Below are 14,223 nucleotides of genomic sequence, written 5' to 3' on the forward strand. Positions count from 1 at the left end.
GCTGAGGTCAGAGCAATGGCAAAGGAGAGACAGAAGAAGGACAACCATAACCTGAGTGAGTTTGAATTTTCACAAAATTTAAACTGTGGTAAAATAAAAAAAAACAATTAAAAAAAATCAAATTGTGTTTTCTCAACTAGTTATAGATGTTGTTTTTAATTTATTTTCCTCTTCTGTTTTTTTTTGTGTAGTTGAGAGAAGACGGCGGTTTAACATCAATGATCGAATCAAGGAATTGGGAACTTTAATTCCAAAGTCCAACGACCCGTAAGTTACTTGTTTTATTCAGCCGCTAGTTATGCCATATTTAATTGTTACCATTAACACCTATTCCAGGCATGTAACATGGAATGAGTGGCCTATCTGTAAAATATAGGTCTATATCACTGCAGACATTTTGACTTGTCATAATAAGAAATGCACAGGTGTTGGTAAAGTGTCCCAGTAAACTCTCAGTGTACCCAGCTAAATGGAATTCATCTGTCATTAATGTTATTATATACAGCTGTGCTTTTCCTACTCTGACATGTCAAAATGTCCTTCATAAAAAAGGCCCATCATTAAGGAATCTAATGGAAAAAAAATGTTTGTGGTAGAAAAAATGATTCCAACAGCTTTACTCTCTCACTACAATTGCTCCCATCTGCTGGGAACAAAGGATGGAGTATTTAATCATTGTAATTACCAACAGTTCTCTTTCTAAATGCAACAATCATGGGAAAAGCATTGGTTCAGACACAAAAAAAGCTATAAAAGTGTTGATGGGATAGGCTTATATCTTTTTCAAGTTAGTCTTAAAACAGCATCCTTTGAACATTAGTGACCGCTGTAATTGTTTCAAGTCAAGTCAGTTATAGTTAAGTATAGCTCAATATTACAAATCACAAATTTGCCTCAGGGGGCTTAACAATCTGCAATACAAGCAATAAAGATATTTCATTCTTAGGCCCTTGATTCGGAAAAGGAAAAAAACTCCTCCCAAAAAAACTTTTAATGGGGAAAAAAATGGAAGAAACCTCAGGAAGTACAAGCGCAAGAGGATGGATGCCTCTTCTAGGACTGACAGACATGCAGAAGATGCTGTGTGGACAGAACAGATGAGATAATAAAAAAAAGGATACAGCATGGAAAACACAAAAACAAGGGTATACATGGATTGATAACACTCTGATCAGGATCTGATGTTCCTCCTGTTTAATGCTGGCTGTTAATAGATCCTGTTAAGAGTAGATAGGGGACAAAATTTACAGTCCTCATTTTTTGTAGAAATCCATTCCAAAGTTCATCTGAAGCTAATATGAGGCTTCAGCCGTCCGGGTTAGACAAATCAAGTCAGTATCTTCCAAAGTTACTGCCTTGTCAGTACAAAATCCCCTCTTTGTGTAACCATCTCTTTATGGCAGCCAATCAAGGAAACACTGTCTGTGGAAACACAAAGAACCGACTTTGTACCAAAAAGTCTGTAAGTTTGAAAGATACTGAGTTGATTTGACTTAGCGAGACGGCTGAAACCTCATATTGACTTTGGCTGAACTGTAGAATTAATTTCTACATAAAACATGGATGGCTGATTTTGTCACTCTTTTCTTACTTTGCTGTTACTCTTCAGTATGGAGAGGAGTTATCACTGTGCTATTTTAACATGCATATGGGAATGTGAATGTTGTTGGTGACAGACATGAAAAAATGTGAACCTATCCTTTAAACAATGGGCCTACAGATGTGTCTGTTGTAGACTACTATATTTAGATACATTAATCATATTTATTATATGTATTGACACTCTAAAAGCACCACTTAAAGTCTACTCGTTTCCTTTCCTCTGCCCTTTGACCTTGCCTGTGTTTCTGGGAAGATCCCAGCAGCTCCTTTTGTTATGTGTTTCCACCCATGGTTGTTTTGCTTAACCCCAGCTGGGTGCTCCACCCACACATACCTACATAAACATAAGACAGCTGACAGCCTTTCACAAATAGACTTGACTTTAAATTGTTATCATTGTAGATAACACAAGGTTTCTTTTAGGATTATACATTTTCTTTATCAGTATTAAAGACTCATTTTAAAACTGAATTAATCAATGCAGTAAGAAAAAAAAAACATCTCAATGTCTGCACTTAAGACTAAAAAACTGTGGACTTCCTTTCGGCATAATTTTTTACAAGTTGCTTCTATGAATCTTATGTAATAAGGGGTTTTCCATCTGTGCTCAAGCCCAGCAAAGATCAATTTTACTTCTGCAAAACCTCAACTGCAGCCTTCAATCCTTCAGGGAGCTCAGGGTCATCCTTATGACTGTTTGTGACCCTGTTAACCTCCCGTGCATAAAGTCTTAATTTAGAATTCACTTCAGCAAAGTCATCCAAAGACTCCTGACTGCTGGTCACCTCTATGACCTCCTTCACAGTTCTGCTCCTTGTTCCTCCCCATTATTTTCTTTTGTCTCTTGTTTTTATAACTGAATAGGCCTTAATTGTAGTGTTCAGTTATAGAAACTGGAGTCACTGATTAAACTCAGCATTGTCAGCGTTGTCCTTTTGTTGTCTATTAAAAACCCATTATCTTAACTGCCTGACATTAAAACTATAAGTTCTAAGAAACTGTAGAATTAAAGAATAATGGCTCCTCTGTGGTTTTCAGGGACATGCGCTGGAATAAAGGCACCATCCTCAAGGCATCAGTGGACTACATCAGGAAGCTGCAGCGGGAACAACAGAGGGCCAAGGAGCTGGAGAGTCGTCAGAAGAAGCTTGAACATGCCAATCGACATCTGATGTTGAGGATACAGGTAAATGAACTGTCATGAATTTGGAAGGGGGAGTCACAGGGGCAAAATAATCAAAAGATAACTACAGTTTGGGCTGTGTGTATGGGGGGTTAGTGGAGATTGTCAATAGAGGATTTGGAAGGCCTTCTTTCACTTAGTTCAAGCTGCGTTTATAACTAATGGTGTAAAGAGTGTCTTCGCTAACGTCAGAAGACATTAGTAGAACTTTATGAAATATATAAAGCTCCAGGGAAAATGAACAGAGGCACCAATTCACACAACAAAGGCCGCATATTTAAGCTGGGAGGCAACTGTTCAGACACTAATGGATCACAAGACAAGATGCGTCAGGACCTGTGAGAGTCAGCATACGTTGACTGATTGCTTACATTGTCTTATAACTTTTTACAAGAAGGAAAAGTCAAGGCTATCAGTCACAGTCAAGCAAAAGACTTATTTTCACTTTCCATCTCAACTAACCAGTTTCTTTAGAGAAGCTGTATGCTGTACTTTGCTGATTAGGGCAGGTGAAACAGCAGAGTGAGGTCATCCTGACACCAGAGAAGAAGAGTGTGGTCTGACTAACTTGTCCGTCTTTCTCTCTGTTGATTGCAGGAATTAGAGATGCAGGCTAGGGCTCATGGCCTGGCGATCACATCTTCAGCACTCTGCTCTGCTGATCTCAGCTCCCGAAACATCAAGCAGGAACCCTCTCTGGAGGACTGTCACCAGGACCTGTACACACTCCACCCCCATCACCAACATCACCCCGCCTGCACCCCAGAACCACCCGTCACCCTGGAGATAAACGAAGGCCACTCTAACTTCTCCGAGGGCCACTACAGCGTTCACACCAAGCCGGGCTCCAAACTCAACGACATCCTCATGGAAGATACCTTATCACCGGTGAGAGGAGGGGACCCTTTGCTCTCGTCTGTCTCCCCAGACGCCTCAAAGGACAGCAGTCGCAAGAGCAGTGTAAGCATGGATGAGAATGAGCAGGGCTGTTAGCACCCCCTACTGGAAGACCCCCTCGCCTGCATCATCTGAAACGCCTCCATCCTGCTGCAAGAGTTCCTGTCAGTAGCTAACACACTCCCAGCTGCTGGAGAGGCTTCCTCCTGTTCATGTTTGTTATGTTTTTTTTCTCTCCCCTACCTGTGTTTACATGTATTGAACCTTTTCCATTCATTTATTTTTTGTTTTGTTAGTATTTTTTGTGATATTTTTGTCTTTTCAAGCCCTCAACCTTGATTTCAAGGACTGATTTTAAAGTATGTTTGCTTTAATCAATACTTTGATGACAATGAGTTACAAAAATAGACGTTTTTATATTTAAAAAAATATGCATTTATCTTTGGATAGAGGCTAGATTATGTTTATTTCTATTGATTCCAAAGAATCTAGGGAAATTATAAATCATGGTCAGAAATGTAGATATTTTGTGGTGAGATGAACACTGCTTTTTAAATCACTAGCAATAATAGAAGAAAACAAATCTATTTATTACTATAGTGCTTTACACTCCTTGTGTCTTAGATTGAACTTGAATGTGCCAATGCCTTATTATGATGTGTATACATCAATGTTGTATTGCTATGCACATATTCTGGCTGTTAGCTGAGTCTTTGCCAGTCTTCCAGTTGAAATTTCCTTCTTGACAAATATTAATCATTTGTAGATTTGAACTTATTTATGTATCTATGTAAACAGGACTTTATGTATACATTCCCCTGAAAAGAATAATTTATAAAAAGGCATTTCAAAGAGCCTGATATAATAAAAATCGAAGCACATTAAAAAAAAAGAACCCCGAAACTAAAATGCCTCCTTCAAGATGATTAAAATGAGTAAAGTCATCATTGATAATGGCAAACTTTTGTGTTTTTATTCAGTGTGATAATGAGCAAGAGGCAGCACAACAATCCAGTAACAAAGAAATGTCAAGTTTCACCACACTGATTCATCCTTTAACCATCCAGCAGTGTGTACTAGATATATTAACAATACATTCCTCACTGCCAAAACCACTGAAATATTTCAATTCAATTTTTTTTTAAAACAACAAACCTCAAAGAAACTTTTTAAACGCAAAGTCTCAAAACTTGTTTAATTGTAGCTCAAATCAAAAAAATACAAAAGCTATAGCGGCCCTGACACGCGCACAAGAAGCTGATTTCACTCGATAGATCTGAATATTGTGACATAATTCTATAAATCTTTGTTATGTGGTTGATGCAAGAAAGATGAATCAATTCAGTTTTTATTGTGTTCTTGTCTATAGTGATCAGAACTGGTAGAACTGCTACTATTTCAGCACACACAGTGTTTAATAATTCTTGTGTCAATTCAAGTGCTCAGTTTTTATTATTGTCCATCCATTTCCTAAATTATTGCGTTTTTCTTTTCTTTTTTTTTTAACACCACTGTGGTGACATTTCACATTCAGGATGTTTTTTTTTTCCATTATGTGAACATTTATATTGTCAAGGAGTATAAGGAGACTGCTTTGCGATTTTGTATAAAATGCATGACATTGTCAAAACACTGGAATGACCTCTGTAAATCGAAACGTGGTTTGTTCGCCTTTTTTTATCTAAGCATTAACTAACTATTGTATTTGGCTTTTCAAATGCATACACAATATTGTATGAGATTGTAGATTCTTTATGGTGTACGGTTGTTGTATATTTGAGCAGTTTGTTTTCAACAGTTGTAGCACATGCATAAATATGCCTTTGTTAATAACTACCTGCCACACATTGAGAGCCCTGTTACAGCACAGCCTCCATTTGGTTAAACTATGCAATGGTTGAAGTTGTGCCTGTAGAGCAGCATCATGTCTTGACAATGTGATTTCCTTATGAATTAGTATCAAAGTGATTCTCTTTTTAATTGATTTTAAGTGCCTTACAGTCATTTCTTTTACCCTGGTGTTTGTAAGAGGAGTTGTAGATAGCGATGCAGCCTTTTGTTAATGTTTGTACTGGTGTTTGGTGCTTCATGGAATAACTTAAGGGTGCCAAAATACCTTTGAAAGCAATAGGAAATGCCGTTTTGTCAGCATGAGATAACACAAGCCTCTCAGACTCAAGAACCACAAGAAAGAGTTTGTTTTTATGGAACCGGAAAATGTTCAGAATAAAAGTAAGGCATTATGAAATAATGTGACAAAAACTATAAATAAATAGAAAATCTGAAATAATTGTATAAATGATCTAAATAATAATTCTAAATTATTATTAAATAACAGCAGTTACACACTTTTATTTGTTTTTATTTTAGTACAGACATTTGAATGTAAAAGTTTCCTTTATTAAAAAAAAATGAATCTGTTTTTAATTCATAATAGCACTTTTCCCCAATAACCCTTTCATCTCAAAATTGTCAACACCTCCTCACCCTTCAGCCGATAACCCCAATCCTCCTGACAGGCTAGCTAGAGTTGTTGAGCCTGGTTAGGGACATGTGATTGACTGAAAAGTAAAGAGGTGGAGACTATTCACTGTCATGAAAAGTGAAATTTTGAAATAAAAAGTGTAACTAAGGAAAGTACTATTGTGAAGTAGAAAATCAAGCTGAAATAAAAGCAATAACTTTTACAATAAAAATAAGAAGACTGAAATAATACTCCATAAACATCATTTTCACAAACTATTAGTTGCATTTTATATCTTACTTTATTTATTTATATGATTATTATTATTTCTTTCATAATGTCTTATTTGTTATTTGATATTGAACACTTTGCACCTCCATATGTTTTGGTTGTGCATTTTATTTTATCTTTATTAGGTCGACCTTTACATTGAAGGCATTGATCCCAAGCTTATATGTTTGCCTGAATGCAATTCAAAGTGCTGACTGCCAAAATGTGTTGCCAAAATGAAATATACAGTGGGTTTTTTATAAAGATATAAATAGTAATGTTTTAGGAGCTTGACGGCAATCAGGCAATAAGTAAAGTGCTAATGATGGTGATGAAGTACATTGTGATAGTTCATTCTTGGAAACAATAATTTGACCCAAAACAAATATGTAACTCAAGATCTACCAAACAGTACATTTTCTGGAGCTTTCAACTATCATCTCACAGTCTTCATCAGCAGATGGAGTTCACTCTTTGACCTAAGTATGGGCTTTTGGTCACAATTGTATGTGGTTGCACAATCTCTCTCCCTTCTTCATAACCACTGATAAGGGCCGTGCAATGCTTTTGAAAGGTCTAAAAACGCTAGTAAGTGGAGATTGAGTTAAGTTTTTTTATTTTTTTTTATTTTGTCATAATAGGTGAAGTGAAGTACAAAATAGCCCTTATGGTTATACAAATCCCAGGTATTGAGCCTTAATAGTGCATTATACACAAGCCTGTAATATTGCCCTTTGACTGAACCCAGATCAGCTTTTTTTAATGGAGTATATAAATCATCTAAACCCGGAAATGTGAGTGTTGGTTAGAATAGACATCAGCATTACAACTGGTGGTGCTGGCACTTAATTTCAAAGCCATCACCATGACGGATTTCTCATAATGAATCATACAGCTGTTAATCATGGCACATTATGGGAATACCACTAATGAAGAACCATGTTAGCTCAATGTAGACCTCTGTGCTCATTCTCATTCCTGTGGTTCATACAGACACATTCTCTGCTGATGTTGCTACTGTTCGTTGATATGAGATGAATGTAGCAATAGTTACTGTATGCACTGGTTTCAGATTAGTCAACTCAAAAACTCATTGGTACCTAACGATGTTGTGAGACATATTAAAAAAGTTTTATTCGAATGTTTTGAGTGTTTTTCTGCCTCATATTTAAAATGGTGTTATTAGATGGAATCAAAAATTTCCAATGCTTAGTTGTTATCTTAAAGATTTATTAATACAGTATTTGAAGTTATAGCTGCACATATAGTGGGTTTTTTTTATTATTTGTTCCCAGAAGAAGCAAGCTCATCCGTCCACTTCTGATATGCTTGGCAAAGGATGTTATCTTCAATCATGTCATGGAAGATTTCTATAAAAATCAATTACAAAATAATTTCAGTAACAGACAAATTGTGATTTACGTGTGATTTAATTTTAGTTTTGATATTACACCTGCATGTCCCAGTCCTGTGGGAAGAGGCATCCTCAAAGAGCCTGCAGAATGCTTCAGACGCTCCCTGAGGGACTTCTGCACCAGGTCTAGAGAACAGTCCTGGTGCCACACAGGCAGCTCTAGGCCCAGCATGCACTGGATAATGCGGTCTTTCTCCTCTGCTGTCAGCAGCCCCCTCTGGTGGGCCACATATACCATGAGGGACATGTCAATATTGACCGCCTCCCCATGAAGCAACGCTGGCAACACTCGCTATGTATTGACAAGAAATAGAGATAGTTATACTTTTGTGTGTAAAGAAAACATTTATAAAGGCATCAAGGCAAAAAAACCTAATAAGATATTGCACAGTTCACTTTTCATGACCTTACATCACAAAAATATTGATCATATCATTTGAAGCTACTTTCTGACCATTTCTAATTCAGGACTGATGAGGTGACCAAAATCCACCAGTCTATCTAGATCATCCTCCCACAAGTTGGGAGCCAGTTCTTCCAGCATGGTTTCTATGGCGATGCGGGTGGATGCTGTGGCACTGTCTTCTTGTTCAGAGTTGTTGCTGCTCTCGCAGGACTGCAGCTTGGACTGCAGCAGCATCCTACCCTCAGCCTCCAGCAACTCAAACAAGCCACGATGCTTCATCAAGGCCATCTAAGGTATATTTAAAGAATTAAAGTAGTTAATTGGAAATAACTGGTAGAGAAATACTTACAGCATATTTTAAACTGTCACAATGTTCTAATTATAAACTACTGCATGCATTGGATGGTTGTAGTGCAATGTGTGCAGTAAGTATTTATACATAAATGACAACATGCCTTAATAGACTAGGCGGGTCACAACTTTAAGCCATATTTTGCTCTGGCATGGAAGTTCAAATAATGATTGGCTTTAGAGGAATAATTATACATGTAACAACCTGTTTAGAAAAAGAAAGACGAGTTTAATGTTCAGTGAAGTAACAGATCTACAAAAACTTCTACAATTCTTCAGTGTTTCTAAACTGAGGTTGTTGTGAGACAGCAGTTCTGTCAGTTCTGTCAGTTCTGTCTTTGGAAAGCTGTAGCTTGTAGAGTCAGCTCGGTTAGCTTTCAGAAAACAAGTTTTTTTCTTGTTTGTTTTTCTGTTTTTGGTACAGCATGCACCCTTTGCACAGTACAATATGTAATTCAGCTTGAATACACTTGAAATGATATAATTTAATTACTTCTATTTCTTTTAACACACTCCAATGAAGAGACTCCTTTGACTGTGTTTTCCTGCTTAGTGCGTTCAAGTGCTTGAAGGGAAACTTCTGGAGTGCCTGAAGTCCTGAAAGATCTTTTTTATCTTGTAGAAACAAGATAATAGTTTATGTGTACAAATCAACCACTCAATATTTAAGAGAAGAAAGAATCAAATTCACAGAGTTTGTTTTTTTGGGGCTTTTTTTGCTGTTTATTGGTTTTGGGGCTTTTTTTGTGTTTTCATTTCTTAACAATGCAGCTTGTCAATGCAAGGCTTGTCTGTATCCAGCTGTCAAGTATATAACATTTGATCTTAAAGAAAAGAAAGTTAGTCCCTGCTTGCAACAAAATGATTTTCTTTTTTCTCTACCATACCAGTATAAACAGAAACCTCCTAAATGTCTAGAAGTCAAGAAATTAGTCAAAAACATGCTCTCAAAAATGGTTGGTAGTAAGGTGAATTGCATACACTTTGTTGTTCATGGACTTCCACATGCAGAAAAACCACTCTCTGTGTCAAAGCTCATGCAGTAAAGAGGACCTTCAACATCTCTGCCATCCCATTAGAGATCTGGCGCGGTGGGAGAGTTTGGAAGAATGAGCGATCTAAGAACGTGGCCACTGGTGGGACGTAACTCCCCAACTTGTTTTTGCCACCAGCAAAGTTGACCCCTGTTTTTGCCCCGACACTGGCATCAATGTAGGACAGAAAAGTGGTCGGCACTCGAATGTACGGAGTCCTCCGGCGATAGAGAGATGCTGCCAAACCCACGATATCCAGACACACCCCACCACCGATGGCTATGATCGGCTCAGAGCGTCTATCAATACTAAACTTGTGAACTTCCTCCAGGATCTTGGTCACTAACTCCATACATTTGTTCTCTTCAGTGGTGGGCAGAGGGAGAATTTTGTAAACCACTTCTCTGGCTGCAAAGTAGTTAGTGACTTGGGGGCCGTACAGCTGATTAACAGTGTCATCTATGACAACAAAACGTTTAATGGGTTTGGAGTTACTTATGGTGCATTTAAGGTCTTCATCTCCTATATGACCCCAGAGCAATGTGTCATTTCTGGGATCCATTATGTTTTTGCACTGAATGACCCTATAGGTGAATACAATGGGGCTGACGACTGTCCAGGAAACTCCATGTTCTGACTTGTTCTCATAGCTGGAGATCATTTACAATAAAACAACAGAGGAGCAGAAAAACAATAGTAAGTTGTTATGGGACAGAAAAAACACACTGCTATAGTAATTTATTCAACTACTGTAATTAAGTGACATTTCAAGGCAACTGTACTTTAATTGAATGTTCCCATTGTCTGCCACTTTATACATCTACCCCACTACATACCAGGAAATATACTTTTTATTCCACAAGATTTATTCAACAGCTTTATTTAACAAAAAAAAAAGATCAACTTAATGCCTTGTTATAGATTTCACTTATATGTTAAGTGATAGGGGCCGAACCTGCAGTCCTCATCTTGAGCTAAAATGTATTAAACATTAATCTGAACATATTATGAGTCTTCATGCAACTGATAAAGTGGATATCTGCCACAGTTTCAGTCTTTTTATGAAAAAAATGAATCTCTTTTTATCTTGACTAATAGTGTTTCCTGTTTAGCTGGCAGGATTGTCACAAAAAGAGGAAATTAGGCACTAAAAAGACTGTAAAACAAATATGTAATTGATTTAACTCATTTAGACAACTGAACCCCAAATTAAAGCCTCATTAAACTTTTAAAAACATGTATGCATGGCAAGAGGACTACAGATTTTGTCCCCCATCATTTAAAATGAAAGTACATGATGAGAGGATGTCTTAAAGCTCAGTATGAATGGGAGGAATGATTACAGCAAGAAAAATGTGTCAATGTTCATTTGGGAACCTGTCTGCTGTTATAGGACAGACTTGAAAAATTGTGACACGATCCTTCCTCATAACTTCCTTTACCACTGCTGTACTTGTTTCACATGTGAGTGTCCTCAGCCTAAAATAGAACGGTATTTCATAACCCTACTCCATTGAGCATACCACTGAACATACAGTATAACCAGGGACAATACTGTAAAGTGAACATACAGTACAAGTAATAAATAAAACAAAAATATTGTAGACAGACAGACAGACAGATAATGACTATAGGAGTGCTGTAAGTTAATGGGCTCTCATCCATAATAATCAATGATATCAGAATAATATCAATCTATTTCCATTCAGTACTTACATTTTAGCATCTGATAACTTTCCCTCTGCCGGCTGGGACTGTTCAGTTTGTCGGGTCCATGTCCCGTTCACTTGGACCAGATTTGACTGAGTTTGCTGTGAAAGGCTGGAGTTATTATTTGAAGGCATGTTCCCGATTACCCGTCTCTCAAATGTCTTCAGCCAACTCTGTCATGCCATGTGGAGTGACGTAACAAATGTATAGGATGTCAATGAAGACCATGACTACCATGCTCTCCCTGCACTCCTGTACTCTCTGCATGTCAGTATTGTGTTGCTATGCTGTGGGATAAGTGTGGCTATAACAACAAGCAGGCTGACACACATACACATTATACCCTGTGGGCTATTTTCTTCTTTCAACTCTTCACTATATCAACAGGTGGCAGTAGTTCCCTTCAAATGCTAGCACCAAATAAACAATGAAAGTTTCCTCATGACTCCAACAAAAAAAACAAAAAAACACCACCTTTGATTGTGCAGACTATTTATTACATACAGTATATGTGATTGAATTTGCAGCCCAAAGAGAGCAATGAAATCCAATTGTGATGCTGCATTTTAAGCAATTTAGTTTCTGAAGAGGATGAGTTTGAGTGATTTTGTTTGACTTTAACATTGTGCGTGCAGGACAGAGGTTAAATACAAAAAGAGGCTTTTATCAGCGATGGCACACCTCTGACATCTCCATAGCCAGCTCTAGAAGTTCTGCTGTATCCTTACAAGAAGAGCCGCAGAGATGACAGTCCAGTTCCAGTTTGCAGCTCCAGCAGTCCAGTCCCTGCTGGTCCTTCTCACTGGACGCCTTGATGTATTTGAATGAGGGGAAACAACGGCTCACAGCCCTCTCACATGAATCCCGTAGCAGGACCAGTAACTCATAGAAACGACAATACAGACAAGCGAGCAGAAGTCCTGCGCAGTCATCTGGTGGAAGGTAGAATAAAAGAAGATCAACACTGGGAGTAAAATTATACCCACTCAAAGTAACAACCAGTGTGACCACAAAGCAACTACACCACCTCATAATCTTGTTGATGTTGTAACAACACTGATCAACCTTGATAATGTCGAGTTAATCATTAACAATAGGTCAGAGAAGTAAAACAATACCTCCAGTGTCTGGCTGGTATGAGTCATCAGAAGAGAAATGACTACTGTTGTTCTTAAACTTGTCAGAACACATTGAGAAACTGGATCCACCCCATTCACTACCAACCAGGGCATCATGGGAGGTGGAATCAAGGTCCGGCTTGTCTGATTCTTGCTCGGAGATGGTGCTCAGTCTGCGTGCCTCACTGATCCACTTGCCCGTCATTTTTCTAGGTGGACTGACTGTTACTGGCTTGTGGATGCTCCCTTTAAAAGAATGAAATAAGCAATAGAGGGATGATTTTGCATTTAAATGAATTACACCTATATTTCTCATATGCACTGGTTCAACACGCAGCTCAGTGTCTGTTTGAGTTACCCCTTTTCTAATCATGCACTATGCCAAGGAGGTGAGACTTGAAGTGTGCCATGTAGTAAGCTAGCTCAATAAAATTTCAGCAAGGAGAGACTATTGATTTGTAAGCTTTTGTTTGGATCTGTGTATCCTGTGTTGAATAGAGCTGAAGAAAATAAATACTGTGCGAACCAACACTTGAACTGGCATGAACTACATCAGTATTATTGCTAAATCACTGGACTATTTTAACCTGACTTTTCATACAGTTAACATGAACTTAATCCCAGATGTAATTAATCATATCTGACATAAAGTAAACTGAGTAATCATACCATCACCCCAAGACCCCTAGTTTCTCAAGCTGGATCATTGCTAAATCACTGTACCATTTTTAACTTCACTTTTTTATGCAATTAATAAATGAACCTAATCCCAGCAGTATTTAATCATATAAGACATAAAGTTAACATACCATCAAAGTCCTTTAGCTTTTCAATCTGGATACAATCATGATCATTCACAGGAGATTTTGAGGGAGCTGACATCTTATGCAGCGCAAATTGGAGAGAATAAACATGCAGAGAAAAATGCAAAGCACTGTTTGAATAATGGCTTTAAAACAGCCTAAATAACCTCTCCAACCAAGACTATAACAATAAATGTTTATTGCAACATCCTGTTTTTTGTTAAGTATAATAAATCATGCAAGAAATACTTATACACTCCTAAAATTAGACTAACATGGTCCCTTAATGAATTGCTTTAAAGATTACCTGTCTGTACTGGTAAATAATCCAACAGAGTAAAACCGTAGCATCTGCAACCTCTTTGAGTTTGAGCTCAAGTACCTCCCATCATCGTGCACACACCCAAATTGTGAGCACACTCCACAACGATCAATACTCGCCAATTAGGGAGAACTGCAAATCTGTGAAGGCATAATGCATGTAGGATCCACTCAATTATGGCATCAATATAAAAGCTCTGTCAGGGAAAGCCACTTATCAAATACTTATATTTAGCATCACGAGACAGGCAACACTAAAATAAAATGATCTTACCATAATTTATTATCTTGTCTAAATCAGCGCTTTTAACGCCACACTGGCTTTGTAAACCGCTTGTTTTTCCACATCTGCTGACAGTACACATGTGGTTTTATATGATGTTAAAATGGACATACCACAATACCGCAGTGGAAAGACCATTTGCTTTCCACCATTACCTTCCATTAAGAAGTCATTACTGTTGACTGAGAGAAGTGGAGCTTGTTGTCAAAACTGCGCCAGGCCCTATTTTCATCTCGTGAGTGACGAATGCGTTAAAGCCAAGGCAATCATTGAGCTAGATGAAAGACACACACAGGATCCACATTTATCATGAGGAATTTATTATTTATAGAGATGCATTGGTTTACAATAATGGTAAATCTATATT

The 14,223-nt window shown here is 37.7% G+C and overlaps 3 protein-coding genes across 3 annotated transcripts in view; 1 reads left to right on the forward strand and 2 right to left on the reverse strand.

Annotated features, from left to right (window-relative positions):
* LOC128357059 (microphthalmia-associated transcription factor-like) overlaps nt 1-4,689 on the forward strand; it is a 28,904-nt gene extending 24,215 nt beyond the window's left edge. Inside the window, exons 7-10 of the mRNA XM_053317291.1 lie at nt 2-55; nt 192-267; nt 2,641-2,788; nt 3,383-4,689. Coding sequence (XP_053173266.1) covers nt 2-55; nt 192-267; nt 2,641-2,788; nt 3,383-3,778 — 674 coding nt within the window. The 3' untranslated portion in view covers nt 3,779-4,689. The remainder of the gene's footprint in view (nt 1; nt 56-191; nt 268-2,640; nt 2,789-3,382) is intronic.
* A 3,008-nt stretch (nt 4,690-7,697) lies between these two features.
* On the reverse strand, nt 7,698-11,465 carry LOC128357658 (2-epi-5-epi-valiolone synthase-like). The gene is made up of 5 exons (XM_053318028.1): nt 11,338-11,465; nt 9,641-10,271; nt 8,285-8,524; nt 7,870-8,122; nt 7,698-7,786 (listed from the first exon to the last, which is right to left on the reverse strand). Exons 1-5 carry the CDS (start codon nt 11,463-11,465, stop codon nt 7,698-7,700), a joined length of 1,341 nt encoding a protein of 446 aa, XP_053174003.1.
* Nucleotides 11,466-11,997: 532 nt separating this feature from the next.
* On the reverse strand, nt 11,998-12,654 carry LOC128357659 (myoD family inhibitor domain-containing protein 2-like). Its single transcript, XM_053318029.1, has 2 exons — nt 12,450-12,654; nt 11,998-12,263 (listed from the first exon to the last, which is right to left on the reverse strand). The coding sequence occupies exons 1-2, from the start codon at nt 12,652-12,654 to the stop codon at nt 11,998-12,000; spliced, it is 471 nt and encodes a 156-aa protein (XP_053174004.1).
* Between the last annotated feature and the right edge of the window lie 1,569 nt (nt 12,655-14,223).

The sequence above is a fragment of the Scomber japonicus genome, chromosome 4, assembly GCF_027409825.1.
Source record: "Scomber japonicus isolate fScoJap1 chromosome 4, fScoJap1.pri, whole genome shotgun sequence".
NCBI lineage: Eukaryota > Metazoa > Chordata > Actinopteri > Scombriformes > Scombridae > Scomber > Scomber japonicus.